The sequence below is a fragment of the Oncorhynchus tshawytscha genome, linkage group LG23 (genome assembly GCF_018296145.1).
Source record: "Oncorhynchus tshawytscha isolate Ot180627B linkage group LG23, Otsh_v2.0, whole genome shotgun sequence".
NCBI classification, from domain to species: Eukaryota; Metazoa; Chordata; class Actinopteri; order Salmoniformes; family Salmonidae; genus Oncorhynchus; species Oncorhynchus tshawytscha.
The window spans coordinates 14,090,713-14,112,425 of record NC_056451.1 but is presented as its reverse complement, the minus strand read 5'-3'; the positions used below and the strand labels follow the sequence as shown (position 1 = coordinate 14,112,425).

General features: G+C 41.9%; 1 protein-coding gene across 1 annotated transcript; it reads right to left on the bottom strand.

Annotated features, from left to right (window-relative positions):
* Window positions 1-20,104: 20,104 nt before the first annotated feature.
* Window positions 20,105-21,503, bottom strand: gbp (glycogen synthase kinase binding protein). The gene has a single exon (XM_024385727.2). It carries the CDS (start codon window positions 21,389-21,391, stop codon window positions 20,909-20,911), a length of 483 nt encoding a protein of 160 aa, XP_024241495.1. The 5' UTR covers window positions 21,392-21,503; the 3' UTR covers window positions 20,105-20,908.
* Window positions 21,504-21,713: the final 210 nt, after the last annotated feature.

Here is a 21,713-nt window from a genome sequence, read left to right as displayed (position 1 = left end):
TTTGCACACAATGTATACAGACTATTTTTTTCTACTGTGTTATTGACTTGTTAATTGTTTACTCCATGTGTAACTCTGTGTTGTTGTCTGTTCACACTGCTATGCTTTATCTTGGCCAGGTCGCAGTTGTAAATGAGAACTTGTTCTCAACTATCCTACCTGGTTAAATAAAGGTGAAATAAAAAAATAAAAAATGTAAGTGTCACATAGACGGGATGTACAGTATGGACTGAATTATATTGTGTTTGATATTTCAAAACTTCTCTCCACTGAAAGATGCAGTATGTTGTGGTGTATAGAAAAACATGATTTCATTGGAGAGCAATAAACAGATTGGACTTCTTCTTCACCCCGGTCTCTTTTACCTGCGGGGTCACTGTGAATTACCTTAAGGGCGCTGGGAGGAGGAGTCTCCGAGTCAAGTCTGTATGCAGAGCACACACAAATACCCTGAACTGGTTAAAGTCATTCAACAGGGTAGGTTTAACAGAGCAAATTAAACGTGGCCATACTTTATCAATCATATAACATCAGTGATACTATTGAGGCCTGTATAGCATTTTGGAGGTCATCAAATGCTATTGTTTGAACTAAATATAGACAAATATAGGCTGAGGGTTTCAAGCTGTGATTGATTTCAAATGGAATTTTGATAATAATATAATTACAATATATGTTGGATTCAGGTCTGTGGAGATCTTCACAGTTGCTGTAATAATCTGTTCAGAATCTCAAAAAACTCTGACCACTCGCACCATGTATTTAAATCATCTCAATTGCAATCCAGGTCATTTGGTTGTGTTAGTATATGAAGTACAGTGATAACACGTTAAGTTGTTGTATAAATGAATAAACAAACTATCTTGTATTCTCATTTGAACGTTGTTGTGCTTTTAAATGATTGAAAGCACACTGATAACACATTTTGGTGACAACAAAACCAAAAATCTGACATTTGATTTTCCATTGTAATTCGGTTGTGCTTTTAGAAGGAGTGAAAGCCACGTAAGGGAATCATTGTCATACCACGTTAGGGATTCAACAAACCTTTGGTTGTATTTCTGAGTGGGTGAAAATGGGTTGTAAATCTCATTGATCAACGTATCAACCAAATATTCCGCAATTAAGTGGTGTGCCCAGTGGGAAGAGACTGTTCCATCTCCATAACACAATCCAACCTGCCCTCAGAGTAGAATGTTTTCTCTATGTAGCACTAAAACAAAATGTTTTTCTCACATTTCTCCCCTGCAGTCACCTATAAATACTGTAAATGATATACTGTACATACATACATGCATTATACTGTATTTAATCATGTAGGGAAAATATTTCCAGACCTTGGGATTTTTAGCCTATTCCAAACCTCACCTTCAGCCTTCTCCGAAACTGAAGTACTTTTTCCGAACATTCTCAAGAAAGTATTGTTTTTACTCCTGACAGTCACAGATTCCCTTACATGGCTATTGGGCCACAGGGCCAGCCCCTTATCTCTTGGCCATGTAGGAGTCCCTGATATTATGGCCATCCTGCACAGATGGTCAATGCATTATGGGCCAGTCAACATATGAGGACAGTCTAAATATTAACTAGCAGTCTGAGACATTGGGCATACAGCACTGAAGTAGTGATGAATGTTTCATTAAATGGAATAGAGTGGACTGCGTGCATATTGTAAATCTACATGGTATGGGAGCCGTTTTGAGATAAGATGTATAAGAAAATTGATTTACAGTGAACCCTTTCCCAACCATTTCTGGCCAAACAAACACAATTGCGGTAGTTCACAGCAGTAGTTCTCAATTGGCAGAACACATTTTTCAATGTGACCCCCACAATAAATATCAGACTTGCCTGTGCTAATGTTTTTCACAGATGAAACAAAATTATACAAATGACTTTGCTCATGATGCGCACCTCTCAACCAGCCTGAGAAGTTAGGATACAGATCCCATTTCATGTATTATCTGACTGGCACTAGTGCTTCTAATTCAAAAATCCCATGTGCATTCCACATGTCATGTTTAGCCTATAATTGACCGTTACATTTTTTTTTTTTCAATAATAGGAAAAGTTTCAAGGCACATCTGAGAGTTCCTGGAGGCACACCAGTGGGCTGCGGTACACCGGTTGGGAACCACCTGTCTAGACGAGAGAATCAAGGACAATAAATCCACATCCATCTCCAGAGTGCATCTCAGTACACTCATTCAATATTTTTGGAGGGATTGTATCATTTATACAATGTTCTATCCTCTGTATTTGTATTTGGGGAATAAATGACAAATAGAACTGGCATCAACCCCAGGAAAACGTTTTGTGTTGGCAGGAGAGTAATCAACATGAGAGTGATAATAGTCCTTTTAATGCTGCATCAGAAGAGCCCCGTTTGAACAGGCCCTGTGAGTTTTCATAAAACACACATGAAGCTCAAATAATAAGGGAGTCAATCAGACAGAGCGCACCAATCAGCATGCTCTCTGGTGAGGCTATTGGAATAGAATTAATTAGCATGTGTTTGATCTACAGGGATGAGAGCACTATCCATGTCCCAGCTGGATAAGTACTCCCAAACCTCTGGATAAAACGTACACACACACAGTCAGGCAAGCTAATTAGTAGTGTGTGTGTGTGTGTGCGTGTGCTCGTGCGTGTGTGCGTGCGTGTGTGTTGAACTATCCTTGTGGGCCCTGAAAAATCCTATTCTAGGGTTAGTGTTACAATTAGGGTTAGGTATAGTTTTAGGATTAGGGGTTTAGGTTAGCATTAGGTTTAAGGTTAGTGTTATGGTTAGGTTAAGGGTTCATTTGAGGGAAAATAAGATTTGGATTGGAATCAGTTATTTGGTCCCCACAAGGATACCGAAACAAAACTGTGTGTGTGTGCGTGCTTGTGTGTGTGTGTGATAGAGAGAGAAAGACAGTTAAGAGAAGGGAGAGATCAGAGAGAGAGAGAGACTGAGGGAGAGAGAGTGTGTGTTGACAGTGATCAGACACCATCCGGACCAGGCATGTCATAACAGTTTTTTACTTCAGATGCTTTATGGGTTGAGGTGTTTATTTTACTGCATCCTTTTCCTGGATTCTTTTTAGAGGATAAATCTCTTGGGTTTTACAAGCAGCCCCAGTATAAGTTACTTACACTAAACAGACATACACCACTCAACCGATGTTACCTTTTCAAAAGAGTAACTATCAAACATAGGCAATAGCCACTGTATTGTATCTCATACAGGATGGTAATAATAGAGAGGACAATATAAACTGTTTTAGTTTGAATGCTAGTTGTGTCTAAGTACTTGGACCCCAAACTCAATTCCTATTTCATGGCTCTGGAAGTATATTCACTTTGCTAACAGTTCTATTCCTGGGGTAAATATTTCTGCCTGAGGGAAATGGTTAGACATCCCGCAGCCTTGCAGCTGTGTTTAACATACAGCAGGTTTAGTCAGGAAAAATTGATAGAGAATATAGTTTACATTACTGCAATATCATACTTTCTTGTTAAAATCTATGTGAAATGTATGTCGAGATGTTTAAGTTTCTATAAAAAAAGATTCCATTTGATAAACAACTCTGCTTTCTCTGATTTTACTTTCCCTGTATATCTCTGCCATCTTCTCTCTCACTCGTTCTTACTATTTTAAGATGACCGTAGAGTGGTTCAAGGAAGGATATTGCCGCTTGGACAGGCAGAAGGACATGTGCTGGGCTATGTAGTACATCTTCTTTTAAGGGTATGGGGAGAAAGAGAAATGAGAAGAGATTGACCAGTAATTTCTGGTAGTATTTCACAAATAGGTCAGAGTAGCAAGAGGACAGATGTGAGTATTCAGTGTGTGAGATCAATAGGATATTTATGTTTTACCCAAATGTTCCCCCTTTCCTCCCTCCCATTCATCTCTCATTTTGCTGTACTAAAGCCCTGTCGGAAATAGGACACACAATCTACTGTAGGTGAGTAAAGTACCAATGCTAAAGAAAAAGGGCTTTGTTACACCATTGTTTATGACCTGTGTTGTCGTTTATAAACATTGTTGACATTGGCAACCAACTATGTCATCAATGTCATTTGAAGCGGTTCGGGATTGCAACTTCATGGCTAGCACAGAGCCTCAATCCGAATCAGGATGGTGCAGAAGTCAAAATGAGGGCCAGGCATTCCCAGGGCAGAGAGAGAACAAAACACGCCATGAGGCAAAAACACTGCTGGGCCACTCAGGGAGAGAACATCAGGCCAAGAGCACTGACAATTATGGAGAAACGTCCTGCTATAGCTTCAAAACTATCCTCACGTTCTAATCGTATGGTTATAAAAGAATGGACTTGCAGAACCCAGCTCTTGCAATACAGAGCCTGTTGCTTGTTGCTGGGGGTATTTCAAGTGCCTCGTGTGTGTAGATATCTGGTCCTCCCCCATCGCTGAGGCCCTGAGCACAAGTCTTTCATCCCAAACTTCAAACGTAGTCTCATTAAACCCTTACGTCACACAGTCCTCAAGGAAGCACAGTGCCCATTTTGGAAGCAGAATAGAGAATCGATCCCCCCTTGCTTTCCAGGGTCCCATAGTTCATTAGTATCGGCAGTCTACTCTCACGGTAAGTCTTTAGTAATGTCTTTAGTAGAGTTACAGTGCCATGTTCTATAAATTGTCAGCAAACGTCTTGTTAAGATGATGATCTCTGACTGTTATAATCAGTGTTTAACCATTTGGAAGTGGTCTGACAAGCTGCATGGACTTGGGGGTTCTATTACAACAGTCAATTGTAAGTATTCTTAGAATGAGTTAACTGCTATTCAGTACTGAGGTTATAAGTAGTGGTCTACATTGACATGGTGCATGGAGAGAAAGGCATGCAGCAGTAGTGTGTTCCCCTCAAGCTCCACCCACCTGTCTGACCTCTAAACCCAACAGGGAATATCCTTTGCTTTGTCCTTGGAAGAAAACACCCCTCCTGTCTAATGTAACTGGGTTAATGATCTATCCCAAAATGGGAACACTAGCACCTGGAATTTTATACCTCCCCCATTTCCCCTAACAAAGCCTACAGTAACTCTCAAATTATAATAAATTGGTCTGATATCACTGGCGCAGTGTTTGCTTTAGACTTCCGGTATATTATTCATGGGGTTGTTATTGTTCATTTGCAAAGTTTCTGTTTGGTTCACTTCTTTCATATATCCTGGTTCCAACGTAAATGTAGTGACCACCTATGCTGAAAGACAAAATACGTAATTATACTGACCAAAAACATAAAACGCCATATGCAACAATTTCAACGATTAGGCCCTAATCTATAGATTTCACATGACTGGGCAGGGGCGCAGCCATGGGTGGGCCTGGGAGGGTCCACCCACTGTGGAGCCAAGCCCAGCCAATCAGAATTACTCTTTCCCCACAAAAGGTATTTATTACAGACAGAAATAGTCCTCAGTTTCATCAGCTTTCCTGGTGGCTGGTCTCAGATGATCCCACAGGTGAAGAAGCCGGATGTGGGGGTCCTGGGCTGGCATGGTTACACGTGGACTGCGGTTGTGAGGCCAGTTGGTCGTACTGCCAAATTCTCTAAAATGACATCCTGGCTTATGGTAGAGAAATTAATATTCAATTCTCTAGCAACAGCTCTGGTGGACATGCCTGCAGTCAGAATGCTAATTGCACACTCTCTCAAAACCTGATACATCTGTGGCATTGTGACAAAACTGCATATTTTAGAGTGGCCTTTTATTGTCCCCAGCACAAGGTGCACCTGTGTAATGATCATGTTGTTTAATCAGCTTCTTGATATGCCACACCTGTCAGGTGGATGGATTATCCTGGCAAAGAAGAAATGCTCACTAACAGGGATGTAAACAAATGTGTGCAGAGAAATAAGCTTTTTGTGCATATAGATAATTGTGGGTATTTTTTATTTCACCTCATGAAACATGGGACCAACACTTTACTTGTTGTGTGTATATTTTTGTTCAGTGTACATTGGGTTGAGTAACACTACTTTTAATGCTTTCATTTACAAGCGATGTTTTCAGTCCAGTTGGGAGGACTAAAAACTGACACAAGTCAAGATGTGAGCGATTAAAACACACATATTAAGGGCTGTTATGTTACTTTATGGCTCAATACTAGAGCAGCACTCTCGGTTGAACTAAAGTGTGGTGGAGGAAAAAGGCATGAGAGTGCCACTTGGAGCTTGAGTGAGCGCTCAGCATACAGTTTCTCCTTTCTGTGTCAGTGGGTGGAATATGTAATCCATCTATGACCATGTCAGTGGAAATCTCTAAAACACAAGTGGGCTGGATAGACTGCCAGTTGATATTTAAAATGAGAGGAGATTAAAAACACTGTTTATTTGATAGAGCGGTTGGGATTAGGTTGCCTTTTGATATTGATATACAGTGCATTCGAGAAATTATTCAGACCCCTTCACCTTTTCCACATTTTGTTACAGCCTTATTCTAAAATTGATGAAATAAAAAATGTTTGTCATCAATCTACATACCCCATAATGACAAAGAAAAAACACACTTTTATAAATTAAATACCTTATTCAGACCCTTTTGCTATTAGACTCAAAATTGAGCGTAGGTGCATCCTATTTCCATTGGTCATCCTTGAGATGTTTTGACAACTTGATTGGAGTACACCTGTGGTAAATTCAATTTATTGGACATGATTTGGAAAGGCACACACCTGTCTATATAAGGTCCCACAATTCACAGTGCATGTCAGAGAAAAACCAAGCCATGAGGTTCAAGGAATTGTCCGTAGAGCTCCGAGACAGGACTGTGTCGAGGCACTGATCTGGGGAAGGGTACCAAAAAATGTCTGCAGCATTTGAAGGTCCCTAAGATCACAGTGGCCTCCATCATTCTTAAACGGAAGATGTTTGGAACCACCAAGACTCTTCCTAGAGCTGGCCACCTGGCCAAACTGAGCAATCGGGGGAGAAGGACCTTGGTCAGGGAGGTGACCAAGAACCCGATGGTCACTCTGACAGAGCTCCAGAGTTCCTCTGTGGAGATGGGAGACAAGGACAACCATCTCTCCAGAAGGACAACCATCTCTGCAGCACTCCACCAATCAGGCCTTTATGGTAGAGTGGCCAGATGGAAGCCACTCCTCAGTAAAAGGCACATGACAGCTTGCTTGGAGTTTGCCAAAAGGCACCTAAAGGACTCTAAGACCATGAGAAACAAGATTCTCTGGAAACTAAGATTGAACTCTTTGACCTGAATGCCAAGCGTCACATCTAGAGGAAACCTGGCACCAGCCCTACGGTGAAACATGGTGGTGGCAGCATCATGCTGTGGGGATGTTTTTCAGCTGCAGAGACTAGTCAGGATCGAGGGAAAGATGAAAGGAGCAGAGTACAGAGTGTTCCTTGATGAAAATTTGTTTCAGAGAGCTCAGGATCTCAGACTGGGGCGAAGGTTCACCTTCCAACAGGACAACGACCCTAAGCACCCAGCCAAGACAAAGTAGGAATGGCTTCAGGACAAGTCTCTGAATGTCCTTGAGTGGCCCAGCCAGAGCCCGGACTTGAACCCAACCGAACACCTCTGGAAAGACCTGAAAATAGCTGTGCATCGACGCTCCCCATTCAACCTGACAGAGCTTGAGAGGATCTGCAGAGAAGAATGGGAGAAACTCCATAAATACAGATGTGGGAAACTTGTAGTGTCATGCCCCAAAATACTCGAGGCTGTAATCGCTGCCAAAGGTGCTTCAAAGTACTGAGTAAAGGGTCTGAATACTTATGTGTATGTGATATTTCCGTTTTTTATTTTGTATAAATTTGCTATCATTTCTAAAAATGTTTTTTTTTGCTTTGTCATTATGGGGTATTGTGTATAAAATGATTTAACGGTTTAATAAAGTATAGAATGAGAGTGTAATGTAATAAAATGTGGAACAAAGTCAAGGGGTCTGCATACTTGCCGAATGCACTGTATGTTTTAATTGGAACAGCTTTTTAAAAATTGTGAATTAAGTGAGGATGATTTTTCTGTCTTTCACTTTTCCTCTCGTAAATAACATGTTTGACTTAACTAGGCAAGTCAGTTAAGAACAAATTCTTATTTACAATGATGGCCTACCCCAGCCAAACTCTAACCCGGACGACACTGAGCCAATTGTGCACCGCTCTATGGGACTCCCAAATACAGCTGTTTGTGATACAGCCTGGAATCGAACCAGGGTCTGTAGTGATGCCTCTAGCAATGAGAAGCAGTGCCTTAGACCGCTGCGCCACTCGGGAACTCTTAACCATACTCACAGTTTAATACATTCATCATTTTTAATCGATGAGTGAAAATCATTTCAATCAAGTTGTGGTGAACCAGTCAGAGGTAGGATTTATTCCTTGTGGAAGCCTTTGATCACCTGATGTCTGAATGAGTGTCACCAGGCGTCATCTCCACACTCCAACAGCATCGTAATACAAAACAAATTGTCAGCTTAGAGTGTGTTTCTGTTGATTAATCCTCACAATGTATGCATTGACACATCCAACCTGTACATTTCTACAATTAATCAAAATCAAATTTATTTATATAGTCCTTCTTAGATCAGCTGATATCTCAAAGTGCTGTACAGAAACCCAGCCTAAAACCCAAAACAGCAAGCAATATAGGTGTAGAAGCACGGTGGCTAGGAGAAACTCCCTAGAAAGGCCAAAACCTAGGAAGAAACCTAAAAGAGGAACCAGGCTATGAGGGGTGGCTAGTTGTCGAGGGTGCAACAGGTCAGCACCTCAGGAGTAAATGTCAGTTGGCTTTTCAAAGCCGATCATTCAGAGTATCTCTACTGCTCCTGCTGTCTCTAGAGAGTTGAAAACAGCAGGTCTGGGACAGGTAGCACTTCCGGTGTACAGTTCAGGGTACCATAGCTGCAGGCAGAACAGTTGAAACTGGAGCAGCAGCACGGCCAGGTGGACTGGGGACAGCAAGGAGTCATCATGCCAGGTAGTCCTGAGGCATGGTCCTAGGGCTCAGGTCCTCCGAAAGAGAGAAAGAAAGAAAGAGAGAATTAGAGAGCGCTTACTTAAATTCACACAGGACACCAGATAAGACAGGAGAAATACTAGATATGACAGACTGACCCTAGCCCCTCGACACATAAACTACTGCAGCATAAATACTGGAGGCTGAGACGGGAGGGGTCAGGAGACACTGTGGCCCCATCCGATGAAACCCACGGACAGGGCCAAACAGGCAGTATATAACCCCACCCACTTTGCCAAAGCACAACACCCACACCACTAGAGGGATATCTTCAACCACCAACTTACCATCCTGAGGCAAGGCCGAGTAAAGCCCACAAAGATCTCCGCCACGGCACAACCCAAGGGGGGCGCCAACAAAGACAGGAAGGCCACGTCGGTGACTCAACCCACTCAAGTGACGCACCCCTCCTAGGGACGGCATGGAAGAGCACCAGTAAGCCAGTGACTCAACCCCTGTAATATGGTTAGAGGCAGAGAATCCCAGTGGAGAGAAGGGAACCGGCCAGGCAGAGACAGCATGGGCTGTTCGTTGCTCCAGTGACTTTCCATTCACCTTCACACTCCCGGGCCAGACTACACTCAATAATAGGACCTACTGAAGAGATGAGTCTTCAATAAAGACTTAAAGGTTGAGACCGAGTCTGCATCTCTCACATGGGTAGGCAGACCCTTCCATAAAAATGGAGCTCTATAGGAGAAAGCCCTGCCTACAGCTGTTTGCTTAGAAATTCTAGGGACAATTAGGAGGCCTGCGTCTTATGACCGTAGTGTACGTGTACAGCAGGACCAAATCGGAAAGATAGGTAGGAGCAAGCCCATGTAATGCTTTGTAGGTTTGCAGTAAAACTTTGAAATCAGCCCTTGCCTTAACAGGAAGTGTCACGCCCTGACCATAGAGAGCTTTTTTATTCTCTATTTTGGTTAGGTCGGGGTGTGACTAAGGTGGGTAATCTAGGTGGTTTTACTTCTATGTTGGCCTGGTATGGTTCCAAATCAGAGGCAGGTGTTTATCGTTGTCTCTGATTGGAGATCATATTTAGGCAGCCATTTCCCCACTGTGTTTTGTGGGATCTTGTTTATGTGTAGTTGCCTGTGAGCACTCCATAGCTTCATGTGTCGGTTGCTCTTTATTGTTTTTTTGTGCGGTTCACTTCTAATAAACATGTCGAAACGATTTCACGCTGCGCTTTGGTCCGAATGTTATTACGATGATCGTGACAGGAAGCCAGGGAGGGCTAGCACTGGAGTAATATGATAATTTTTTGGGGTTCTAGTCAGGATTCTAGCAGCCATATTTAGCACTAACTGAAGTTTATTTAGTGCTTTATCCAGGTAGCCAGGAAGTAGAGCATTGCAGTATTCTAACCTGGAGATGGAAAATGCATGGATTCATTTTTCTGCCAAATTTTTGGACAGAAAATGTCTGATTTTTACAATGTTACGTAGATGGAAAAAAATCTTGATATGTTTGTCAAAAGAGAGATCAGGGTCCAGAGTAACGCCGAGGTCCTTCACAGTTTTATTTGAGACGACTGTACAACCATCAAGATTAATTGTCGGATTCAACAGAAGATCTCTGTTTCTTGGGACCTAGAACAAGTATCTCTGTTTTGTCAGAGTTTAAAAGTAGAAAGTTTGCAGCCATCCACTTCCTTATGTCTGAAACACAGGCTTCCAGCAAGGGCAATTTAGGGGCTTCACCATGTTTTATTGAAATGTACAGCTGTGTGTCATCCGCATAGCATTGAAAGTTAACATTATGTTTTCGAATGACATCCCCAAGAGGTAAAACATATAGTGAAAACAATAGTGGTCCTAAAACGGAACCTTGAGGAACACCGAAATTTACAGTTGATTCGTCAGAGGACAAACCATCCACAGAGACAAACTGATATCTTGTCTCGGTGCTATGATGGGGTCTGAAACCAGACTGAAGCATTTCATATACATTATTTGTCCTCAGAAAGGCAGTGAGTTGCTGCGCAACAGCTTTTTCTAACATTTTTGAGAGGAATGGGAGATTCGATATAGGCCAATAGTTTATGTTTTCTGGGTCAAGGTTTGGCTTTTTCAAGAGAGGCTTTATTACTGCCACTTTTAGTGAGTTTGGTACACATCCCGTGGATAGAGAGCCATTTATTATGTTCAACATAGGAGGGCCAAGCACAGGAAGCAGTTCTTTCAGTAGTTTAGTTGGAATAGGATCCAATATGCAGCTTGAAGGTTTAGAGGCCATGATTATTTTCATAATTATGTCAAGAGATATAGTACTAAAACACTTGAGTGTCTCCCTTGATCCTAGGTCCTGGCAAGGTGGTGCAGACTTAGGACAACTGAGCTTTGGAGGAATACGCAGATTTAAAGAGGAGACCGTAATTTGATTTCTAATGATCATGATCTTTTCCTCAAAGAAGTTAATGAATTTCTTACTGCTGAAGTGAAAGCCATCCTCTCTTGGGGAATGCTGCTTTTTAGTTAGCTTTGCGACAGTTTCAAAAATAAATGTTGGATTGTTCTTGTTTTCCTCAATTAAGTTGGAAAAATAGGATGATCGAGCAGCAGTGAGGGCTCTTCGATGCACGGTACTGTCTTTCCAATACTTCCAGTTTGGTGTGGCGCCATTTCCGTTCCAATTTTCTGGAAGCTTGGGTATTTTCTGTATACCAGGGAGCTAGTTTCTTATGACAAATGTTTTTAGTTTTTAGGGGTGCGACTGCATCTAGGGTATTGCGCAAAGTTAAATTGAGTTCCTCAGTTAGGTGGTTAACTCATTTTTGTACTCTGACGTCCTTGTGTATGCAGAGGGAGTCTGGAAGGGCATCTAGGAATCTTTGGGTTGTCTGAGAATTTATAGCACGACTTTTGATGATCCTTGGTTGGGGTTTTAGCAGATTATTTGTTGCGATTGCAAACATAATAAAATGCTGGTTAGATAGTCCAGGATTACGAGGAAAAACATTAAGATCCACAACATTTATTCCACGGGACAAAACTAGGTCCAGCGTATGACTGTGGCAGTGAGTAGGTCCGGAGACATGTTGGACAAAACCCACTGAGTCAATGATGGCTCCGAAAGCCTTTTGGAGTGAGTCTGTGGACTATTCCACACCAAAAATGAGCATATTATCTGCCATGACTACAAGGTCCGATAGGAATTCAGGGAACTAAATGAGGAACGCTGTATATGGCACAGGAGGCCTGTAAACAGTAGCTATAAAAAGTGATTGAGTAGGCTGCATAGATCTCATGACTAGAAGCTCAAAAGACGAAAACGTTTAGTTTTTTTGTAAATTGAAATTTGTTATCGTAAATGTTAGCAACACCTCCGCCTTTGCAGGATGCGCGGGGGATATGGTCACTAGTGTAACCAGGAGGTGAGGCCTCATTTAACATGGTACCTTCATCAGGCTTAAGCCATGTTTCAGTTGGGCCAATCACATCAATATTATGATCAGTGATTAGTTCATTGACTATAACTGCCTTTGAAGTGAGGGATCTAACATTAAGTAGCCCTATTTTGAGATGTGAGGTATCGCGATCTCTTTCAATAATGGCAGGAATGGAGGAGGTCTTTATTCCAGTGAGATTGCTAAGGCGAACACCGCCATGTCTAGTTTTGCCCAACCTAGGTCGAGGCACAGACACGGTCTCAATGGGGATAGCTGAGCTGACTACACTGACTGTGCTAGTGGCAGACTCCACTAAGCTGGCAGGCTGGCTATCTCATTGTGGAGCTAGGGGAGTTCGGTCTATGTTCGTAGATAAGATGAGAGCACCCCTCCAGCTAGGATGGAGTTCGTCACTCCTCAACAGGCCAGGCTTGGCCCTGTTTGTGGGTGAGTCCCAGAAAGAGGGCCAATTATCTGCAAATTATATCTTTTGGGAGGGGCAGAAAACAGTTTTCAACCAGCGATTGAGTTGTGAGACTCTGCTGTAGAGATCATCACTCCCCCCACCTGGGAGGGGGCCAGAGACAATTACTCGATGCCGACACATCTTTCTAGCTGATTTACACGCTGAAGCTTATGTTTTAGCTTTAGCCAGCACCATCTTCAGATTAGCCTTAACGTCGGTAGCCCTGCCCCCTGGTAAACAGTGTATGATCGCTGGATGATTCGTTTTAAGTCTAATACTGCAGGTAATGGAGTCTCCAATGACTAGGGGTTTTCAATTTGTCAGAGCTAATGGTGGGAGCCTTCGGCGTCTCAGACCCCATAACGGGAGGAGTAGAGACCAGAGAAGGCTCGGCCTCTGACTCTGACTCGCTGCTTAATGGGGAGAACCAGTTGAATGTTTCAGTCGGCTGAATGAGCGACACCAGTTGAGCATTCCTACAGCATTTCCCTCCAGAAAACATGAGAAAGTTGTCCGGCTGCGGGGACCGTGCGATGGGAGTTATACTAACGTTACTATCTGTACTTACTGGTTGCACAGACGCTGTTTCATCCTTTCCTACACATTACCCTTGCCTAACGATTGCGTCTGAAGCTGGGCTTGCAAATGCCACCTCATAGCAGCTGGGAGAGAGCAGCCGTAAGGCGATCGTTCTCCTGTCTATTATGAGTACAGCGACTACAATTAGAAGGCATCATGTTTATGTTACTACTTAGCTTCGGCTGGTGGAGGTCCTGACGAACCATGTCCAGATAAAGTGTCCGGAGTGAAAAAGTTGAATGAAAAAAAAGTTGAGTGAGGGAAAAACTAAAAATATAAAAAGTAAAAACCGTAAAGTTGTCAGGCAGCAAAGTAAGGTTAGCAACAAAACGCACAGCAGCACGTAAACAAGTCTGCAAGTTGTGACCGCTTACCCTCTTCAAATCCTAACCATATAGGAGGGTAAATGCTAAACTGACCTTTACTGTCTAGCTAGGGGCAACTTCTTCCCTCTACATGTTTGATTGTCCTTCTCTCTTTTCTAGTTGTTCAGTGACTTTCCTATTTTTTATGTCTGAATATAGCGACAGACATAAGACTACATTGAAAATGTCAGCCTGAGATAAACCAGCTTCCAACCTAAGTGACACTAATTAGTTATCGTGTGAAACATTTTGTTCAAAGTGACAACTGGGTTTTAAATATCATCCCAAATATTTCGCTGTGAGCCTCTAGGGCCCACACATTTTGGGAAGAGATTTGCACATTGGCGAAGCAGTCCCATGCTAAAAAGACTAAAGAGAGAGAGAGAGAGGGAGTAAATCAAAATGACTACGACACATTGTAGTCTAAAGGAATGACTCACACCCTGATTTTAATCCAACATCATAGGCATTGCTGACTCAGTCTTGTACTGAAGCTAAATGTTCATATTTATCCAGTGCCAGAGTTAGCTCAAGGGCTAAACATACGCATGTCAAAGAGATGGCATAAATATCTTTCTATGCTTAACTTCACTAGGGTAGGGGGCACTATTTTCACTTCCGGATGAAAAGTGTGCCCAAAGTAAACTGCCTGCTACTTAGGCCCAGAAGCTAGGATATGCAGGTAATTGGTAGATTTGGATAGAAAACACTCTAACGTTTCCAAAAATGTTTAAAAAATGTCTGTGAGTATAACAGAACTGATTTGGCAGGTGAAAACCTGAGAAAAATCCATCCAGGAAGTGGGATTTTTTAAATGTTTGTAGTTTTCTATTGAATGCCATTATAGTATCCATTGACTTAGGACTCAAATTGCACTTCCTATGGCTTCCACTAGAAGTAAACAGTCTTTAGAAATTGTTTCAGGCTTGTATTCTGAAAAATGAGGGAGTAAGACCTCTCTGAATGAGTGGACACTACAGTGTCCCAGAGCTTTTTCATGTGCGTGACCGAGAGAGCGCCTTTCTTGTTTAACTTTTATATTGACAATGTTATTGTCCGGTTGAAATATTATTGATTATTATGACTAAAAACAACCTGAGGATTGATTATAAACATCTTTTGACATGTTTCTATGAACTTTACGGATACTATTTGGATACTATTTTTTTTTTTACGGATACTAATTGGATCTGCCTGTTGTGACTGCGTTTGAGCCTGTGGATTATTGAACAAAACACGCAAACAAAACGGAGGTTTTTGGATATAAACATGACTTTATCGAACAAAACAAACATTTATTGAGTAAATTGGAGTCTTGTGAGTGCAACCATATGAAGATCATCAAAGGTAAGTGATTAATTTTATCACTATTTCTGACTTGTGTAACTTCTCTACTTGGCTGGTTACTGTTTGTAATGATTTGTCTGCAGGGCGCTATTCTCAGATAATCGCATGGTATGCTTTCGCCGTAAAGCCTTTTTGAAATCTGACACCGTGGTTGGATTGATTAACAAGAAGTTCATCTTTAAACCCATGTATAAAACTTGTATGTTTTATGAAATTTTATAATGAGTATTTATGTTTTTTGGCAATCTGCAATTTCACTGGATGTTGGCCAGGTGGGACGCTAGTCCCACATACCCTAGTGAGGTTAAGTGATGTTGCAAGGATATTGAATGCCAAGTATCTTAAATGCTAAATATAAATTTCATCCGACACCAAAAAGATTTCTAGGGGCTACAAATCAGCTTTTATAACTTTGTACGCCTATCGATCTAACTGGTTTTCTGTTCAAATTTCAGAATTTACTGGTAAGGACTGATAAGGACTAGCCTTGTACGACCATCCATTTCTAGCAAGCTTCTAGCAATACACAGACGTCACTCCACTCTTCATTCTGAGTGGAGACAGTGAGAAATGGAGAGAAAGGGAGAGAGAAAACAAAGAAAGAAAGAAAGAAAGAAAGAAAGAAAGAAAGAAAGAAAGAAAGAAAGAAAGAAAGAAAGAAAGAAAGAAAGAAAGAAAGAAAGAAAGAAAGAGAGAGAGAGACAGAGAGAGCCAAGTGTCTGTAGGTTTTTGGTTTTTCCTTTCAGTTAAGACCTAGACAACCAGATGAGGGGACTTCCTTACTAATTAGTGACCTTAATTCACCAATCAAGTACAAGGGCAGAGCGAAAAACCCTCAGGCACGCTTTGACACGTGCCATACAGTAAGGCTCAGACAGGGCTGCATAACAAACCAATGGCTGATGTGCCATTGGTTTGGCACCTGTCTGTGTCTTGAACAATGTCAGTATACAACAATCAAACCAATAAAATATTAATAGATTTCCTATAAAGCCTTTTCTCTCCCAGCTGCTATGAGGTGGCATTTGGTAGACCAGCCTGGGGCACTTCAGTTGAGGTTAATGAACCCTGTCTGTTATCAGAACGTTAAACAACGTTTTGTTGCTGCTTGTTCCAGTAAAACATGCAGGTGTGTTCTAACATTGACCTTCCATATGCCAAGCTGGTACCTGATCAGGGCAAGAGGAGAGATGGGTGGCACCTCACAATGGCTGCCGATTAGGTGTGTGTATTTCTGTCCTGAAAGCACCTTCCAAATAAGGGTTAAGGTCAAATAAATTGTAACCTATGATTATCTTAAAAGAGACTGGATGCCATTCCAATGACTTCAGACCCACTCTTCTAACCCTCTCTGATTTGATTTGGTAATTGTAGGGAAGAATGTAGGACAAGGAGCTTGTCCTTATCAAATCAAATCAAATCAAATTTATTTATATAGCCCTTCGTACATCAGCTGATATCTCAAAGTGCTGTACAGAAACCCAGCCTAAAACCCCAAACAGCAAGCAATGCAGGTGTAGAAGCACGGTGGCTAGGAAAAACACCCTAGAAAGGCCAAAACCTAGGAAGAAACCTAGAGAGGAACCAGGCTATGTGGGGTGGCCAGTCCTCTTCTGGCTGTGCCGGGTGGAGATTATAACAGAACATGGCCAAGATGTTCAAATGTTCATAAATGACCAGCATGGTCGAATAATAATAAGGCAGAACAGTTGAAACTGGAGCAGCAGCACAGTCAGGTGGAAGTTGAAACTGGAGCAGCAGCATGGCCAGGTGGACTGGGGACAGCAAGGAGTCATCATGTCAGGTAGTCCTGGGGCATGGTCCTAGGGCTCAGGTCAATTGAAACTGGAACAGCAGCATGGCCAGGTGGACTGGGGACAGCAAGGAGGTCCTAGGGCTCAGGTCCTCCGAGAGAGAGAAAGAAAGAGAGAAGGAGAGAATTAGAGAACGCACACTTAGATTCACACATTTGATTTGATTTGATTTGATTTGACACAGGACACCGAATAGGACAGGAGAAGTACTCCAGATATAACAAACTGACCCCAGCCCCCCGACACATAAACTACTGCAGCATAAATACTGGAGGCTGAGACAGGAGGGGTCAGGAGACACTGTGGCCCCATCCGAGGTCACCCCCGGACAGGGCCAAACAGGAAGGATATAACCCCACCCACTTTGCCAAAGCACAGCCCCCACACCACTTATGTATACAATTATCTAGGATTCAATGTTTGTGACATTGAAAGCAATAGCAGCAGCAAGGTTTCCAGTATCTGGCATATCCTGAGGGACTGGCACTGGCACACTTGGTTTTCTCTTGATACACGTCTTTTTAAATGAGAATGCTCTACGAAGGTTTGAAATATATATTTTCTACCTGATTCTCTATTTACAATGAAAACCCTCATTTATTTATACCTCATACAAGCCACAATAGGCTTCTGATTGTTGCCAGCAAAATCCTCACAATGCTCTGACATATTATTTATAGTATTGTTTGTGGTTGAAATTGGTGGAAATCTTAACTTCATAGCCTGTCACACTAGCTGGGAATTCCCATATGTGTATACGGAAGTCCATTTGTTTACACAATCTTATTCTTTGAGGTTATTTGGAATCCAAAATGACTCAAATATTCACAGGCAAAAAACAAGTAATTTTATGTTTTCCACATCCTAGTCGTATACTGCCATCTGGTGTCTGTTCTACAGTAGCACACTTTGTGTACTGAAAATTAAAGTGGTTATCATTATAGTTTTATCCACATGGGGTCATCAACAGATTCAAACCAACAGAATGAAAACAAGGTCAGTTTCTGTTTCAAAACAGAAACTGACCTTGTTTTCATTCTGTTGGTTTGAATCTGTTGATGACCCCATGTGGATAAAACTATAATGATAACCACTTTAAATTTTCAGTACACAAAGTAGGTGTGGACATGGATCTGATTTTGGGTCACACCATAGTCTAGAAAGAGGGAATATTGCAACATTTTTCTAATGTAGCCTACTGCAGAACAAACTCTCTTGTGTCATGTAGAAAATAATAAGGTTATGGGTCAACAGTGGTGGTTCTCTTCTTCATTTCATATTTTGGCATCTTTTGATCCCTAGACCTCTATGGACATTTACTCGGGTATACTTTGACTTAACAGGATGTCATTTCTGGATACTCAGTTAAGAGATTGTTTCCCAGTCATGTACGACAGTAAGACACAACCAAAACATGCTACTATCTATTCTTTATTTGCACCAACATCTGCTATTGTGACCATAAATGATAATGACGTGTAGCTGAACATCCAGTATAAAGTGAATGGGGGAGGGGACACTTCAACAATTTTTTGGCCCTCACACTGGCTATATAGTAAAAGGGAAGAGCAAAACATGTTTTCCACAAATTATCGTCAACCAGTGTAGTGTAGGCCACTGGGGGGGCAAACCCCGGAACATAACACTGTAGAAAATAGACATGTGTCCTTTCCAACAGTGACGACACACACAGGCAGGGCCCAACAATTTCCCCAAAAAAACATATTGAACAGGGGTTAAATGTTTTTGAGCATTAATTGATGGAATAAATAAAGCAGTACCATTTAAAATGGGGAAAGTGTAATCACCTATGAATCTACACCTAACAAAAATATAAACACATGTAAAGTGTTGGTCCCATGTTTCATGAGCTGAAATAAAATATCTCTGAAATATTCCATACTCATGAAAGGTGTATTTCTCTCAAATGTTTTGCACACATTTGTTTACACCTCTGTTAGTTATAGCATTTCTCCTTTGCCAAGATAATCCATCCACTTGATAGGTGTGGCATATCAAGAAGCTGATTAAACAGCATGATCATTACACAGATGCATATTGCTGGGGACAATAAAAGGCCACTAAAATGTGCAGTTTTGTTACTTGACACAATGTCACAAGTCGAGGGAGCTTACAATTGTCATGCTGACTGCAGAGTCCAACAGAGCTGTTGCAAGAGAATATAATGTTAATTTCTGTACTATAAGCCAACGTTGTTCAGAGAATTTGGCAGTAAATCCAACCAGCCTCACAACTTCAGACCATGTATAACCATGCCAGCCCAGGACCTTCACATCCAGGATTGTCCAGGATTTTTGTAAACTGCCAGAAACCATCTCAGGGAAGCTCATCTGTGTGCGCTTTGTCCTCACCAGGGTCTTCACCTGACCAGTTCGGAGTCGTAACCGACTTCAGTGGGGAAATGCTCACCTTCGATGGTCACTGGCACGCTGGAGAAGTGTGCTCTTCACGGATGAAACCCGTTTTCAACTGCATGGAGCAGGTATCAGTGTGTATGGCATCGTGTAGGCGATCGGTTTGCTGACGTAAACGTTGTGAACAGAAGTGCCCCATGGTGGCAGGGGGGTTATGGAATGGACAGGCATAATCTACAGAAAACGTACACAATTTTATTTTATCATGACAATTTTAATGCACTGAGATACCATGACGATATCCAGAGGCCCATTGTCATGCCATTCATCCACCGCCATCACATCATGCTTCAGCTTGATAATGCATGGTTCCATGTCAATCCTGGAAGCTGAAAATGTCAGTTCTTCCATGGCCTGCATACTCACCAGACATGTCACCCATTGTACGACAGCATGTTCCACTTGCCGCCAATATCCACCAACTTCGCACAAGCATTGAGGAGCGGGACAAAAACTCCACAGGCCACAATCAACTCTATGCGAAGGAGATGTGTCGCGCTTCATGAGTCAAATGGTGGTCACTAGATACTGATTACCTTATGAACTCAGTAAACTATTTGAAAATGTTACATGTTTATATTTTTGTTCAGTGTACGTGGGGCAGTGTTTTGTATAGTAGTGTGTCGACAGGCTGTCCAAATGCTGCAGTTACTAGCTATATTTCATTGGAACCTTTATCTGATGGCGAAAAGCATACACACACCAAAATGAAGAAAAAAACACCGTGTTTATTTTAAGACACCAAAAGGCCTGAATACTCAGGAACATTATGAAATACTTCGTTGCGAAGTGGTCATGGTAAATAACTTGACAGACAATTGGAAAATGATAAACACAAATCCGCATTGGAATTATAAGGTTAAGCACAACAGTGTCCCATCATTATAAAAAAAATACACCGCCCCCAGACAGTTCGAAGAGACATTTAGTCAACCATTTGAAATGTCGCCTGCCTCCGGCTCTTACACGGTTTTGGTAGCTGGTTGTTGATCCCGTTCCTTCTTTGTCAAGGAAATACAAAGCTGCCGTCAGTGTTGGGCTGCTAGGGACGTTTGGAATTCATCCTGGCATGAGTGTGGCGCTATCCCAGCATGCTAACTAGTAACGTAAGACCTTTGATTTGAATAGTTTCAAATGTAACGGACAAATACAAAACAGGCAATACTGGCGGCCTGAGATTAGATTTGTAAACAAGGTCAACGTAAAGCGTTCACTTGGTTTACATAACTAGCCACTAACTAAGCCAGCGAATAGTGAAAAGGAGAGTCCCAACCCATAAACAAAAATCTAAATGAACCATCAAAAGGTGGAGTTTCAAACATGGCTAACGTTAATTGGCTAAATGAAGCCTAAATTAGCGGTCACAAATTAGACATACTAACGTTACCACCATGACATATTTAATCGTTAAACATGTATAGTATAACGTTATAGCTGGCTAGGTCAGCAAAATAGTATTTTCGTTTTGTCCGTAACATCTCGATAATGAATACATTGTCCGCATCATCAGCATTACAGATTGTCCGAAAGATCTCCACACTCCGTCGTAGAGAACTGCAGCCGCCTGACCGCTTCTTTGATTAGATTCCCAGACAATATTAATTCCTGAAGTAACTGATGTGGGTCGTCGTTCTCGACAGCTGCGTTGATCCTCTTTCGGTTCCAAGGTTTGAAATTGTCCCACTCCTGGTTACTTGAGCCAGGGAAGCTGTATGGACTAGCTCTGTTACTACGTTGCCCCCGGTTTCGAAGCCGTATGCAGCACCCGGTTCGTTTTTGCTGGGCCACGCCATTGTTGTTGTTGTTAGCTTGTTTGATGTTGCTACCGCTGCAGTTGCCGTTGAGACCGTGGAGACACGACATCGTCTTTTGATTAGCACTATTGTTGTGAAGCTGCAGCGCCTCGCCGATTTTCGTGACCAAAGCGTCCACTTCTTTCGAATCGACGGTAACAGACTGCTCCAAGAGGATGTAGTTCTCCTTTCGACAAGGCATTTTGTTGTATTTTGTGTGTTTCTCAGCTAGATTTTCGAAATGAATGGGAGCGTAGCTCAGTTCCTTCCTCTCACCACGTTGCTTGGCAGAAAAGCAAGTAATCAAGTAACCCTCTCGATATTTTGTAAACAATAGATGACGTAGGATCCGGAATATACCATTTCCAATGTGGGTGCGATCATCATTCAATTTTTTTCAAATAGTGAGAATCATAATTTCTATTATTTTCCGTACAAAGTATTACATTATTTATTTTATTATAGAATTCCGTATGTATGACGTACATTTTCTGAACACAACTCTGACTATTCATATCTTATTT

What these genes read in the sequence shown, in the direction of transcription:
- gbp (XM_024385727.2), bottom strand. Translation starts at nt 21,391, where the DNA reads ATGCCTTGTCGAAAGGAGAACTACATCCTCTTGGAGCAGTCTGTTACC.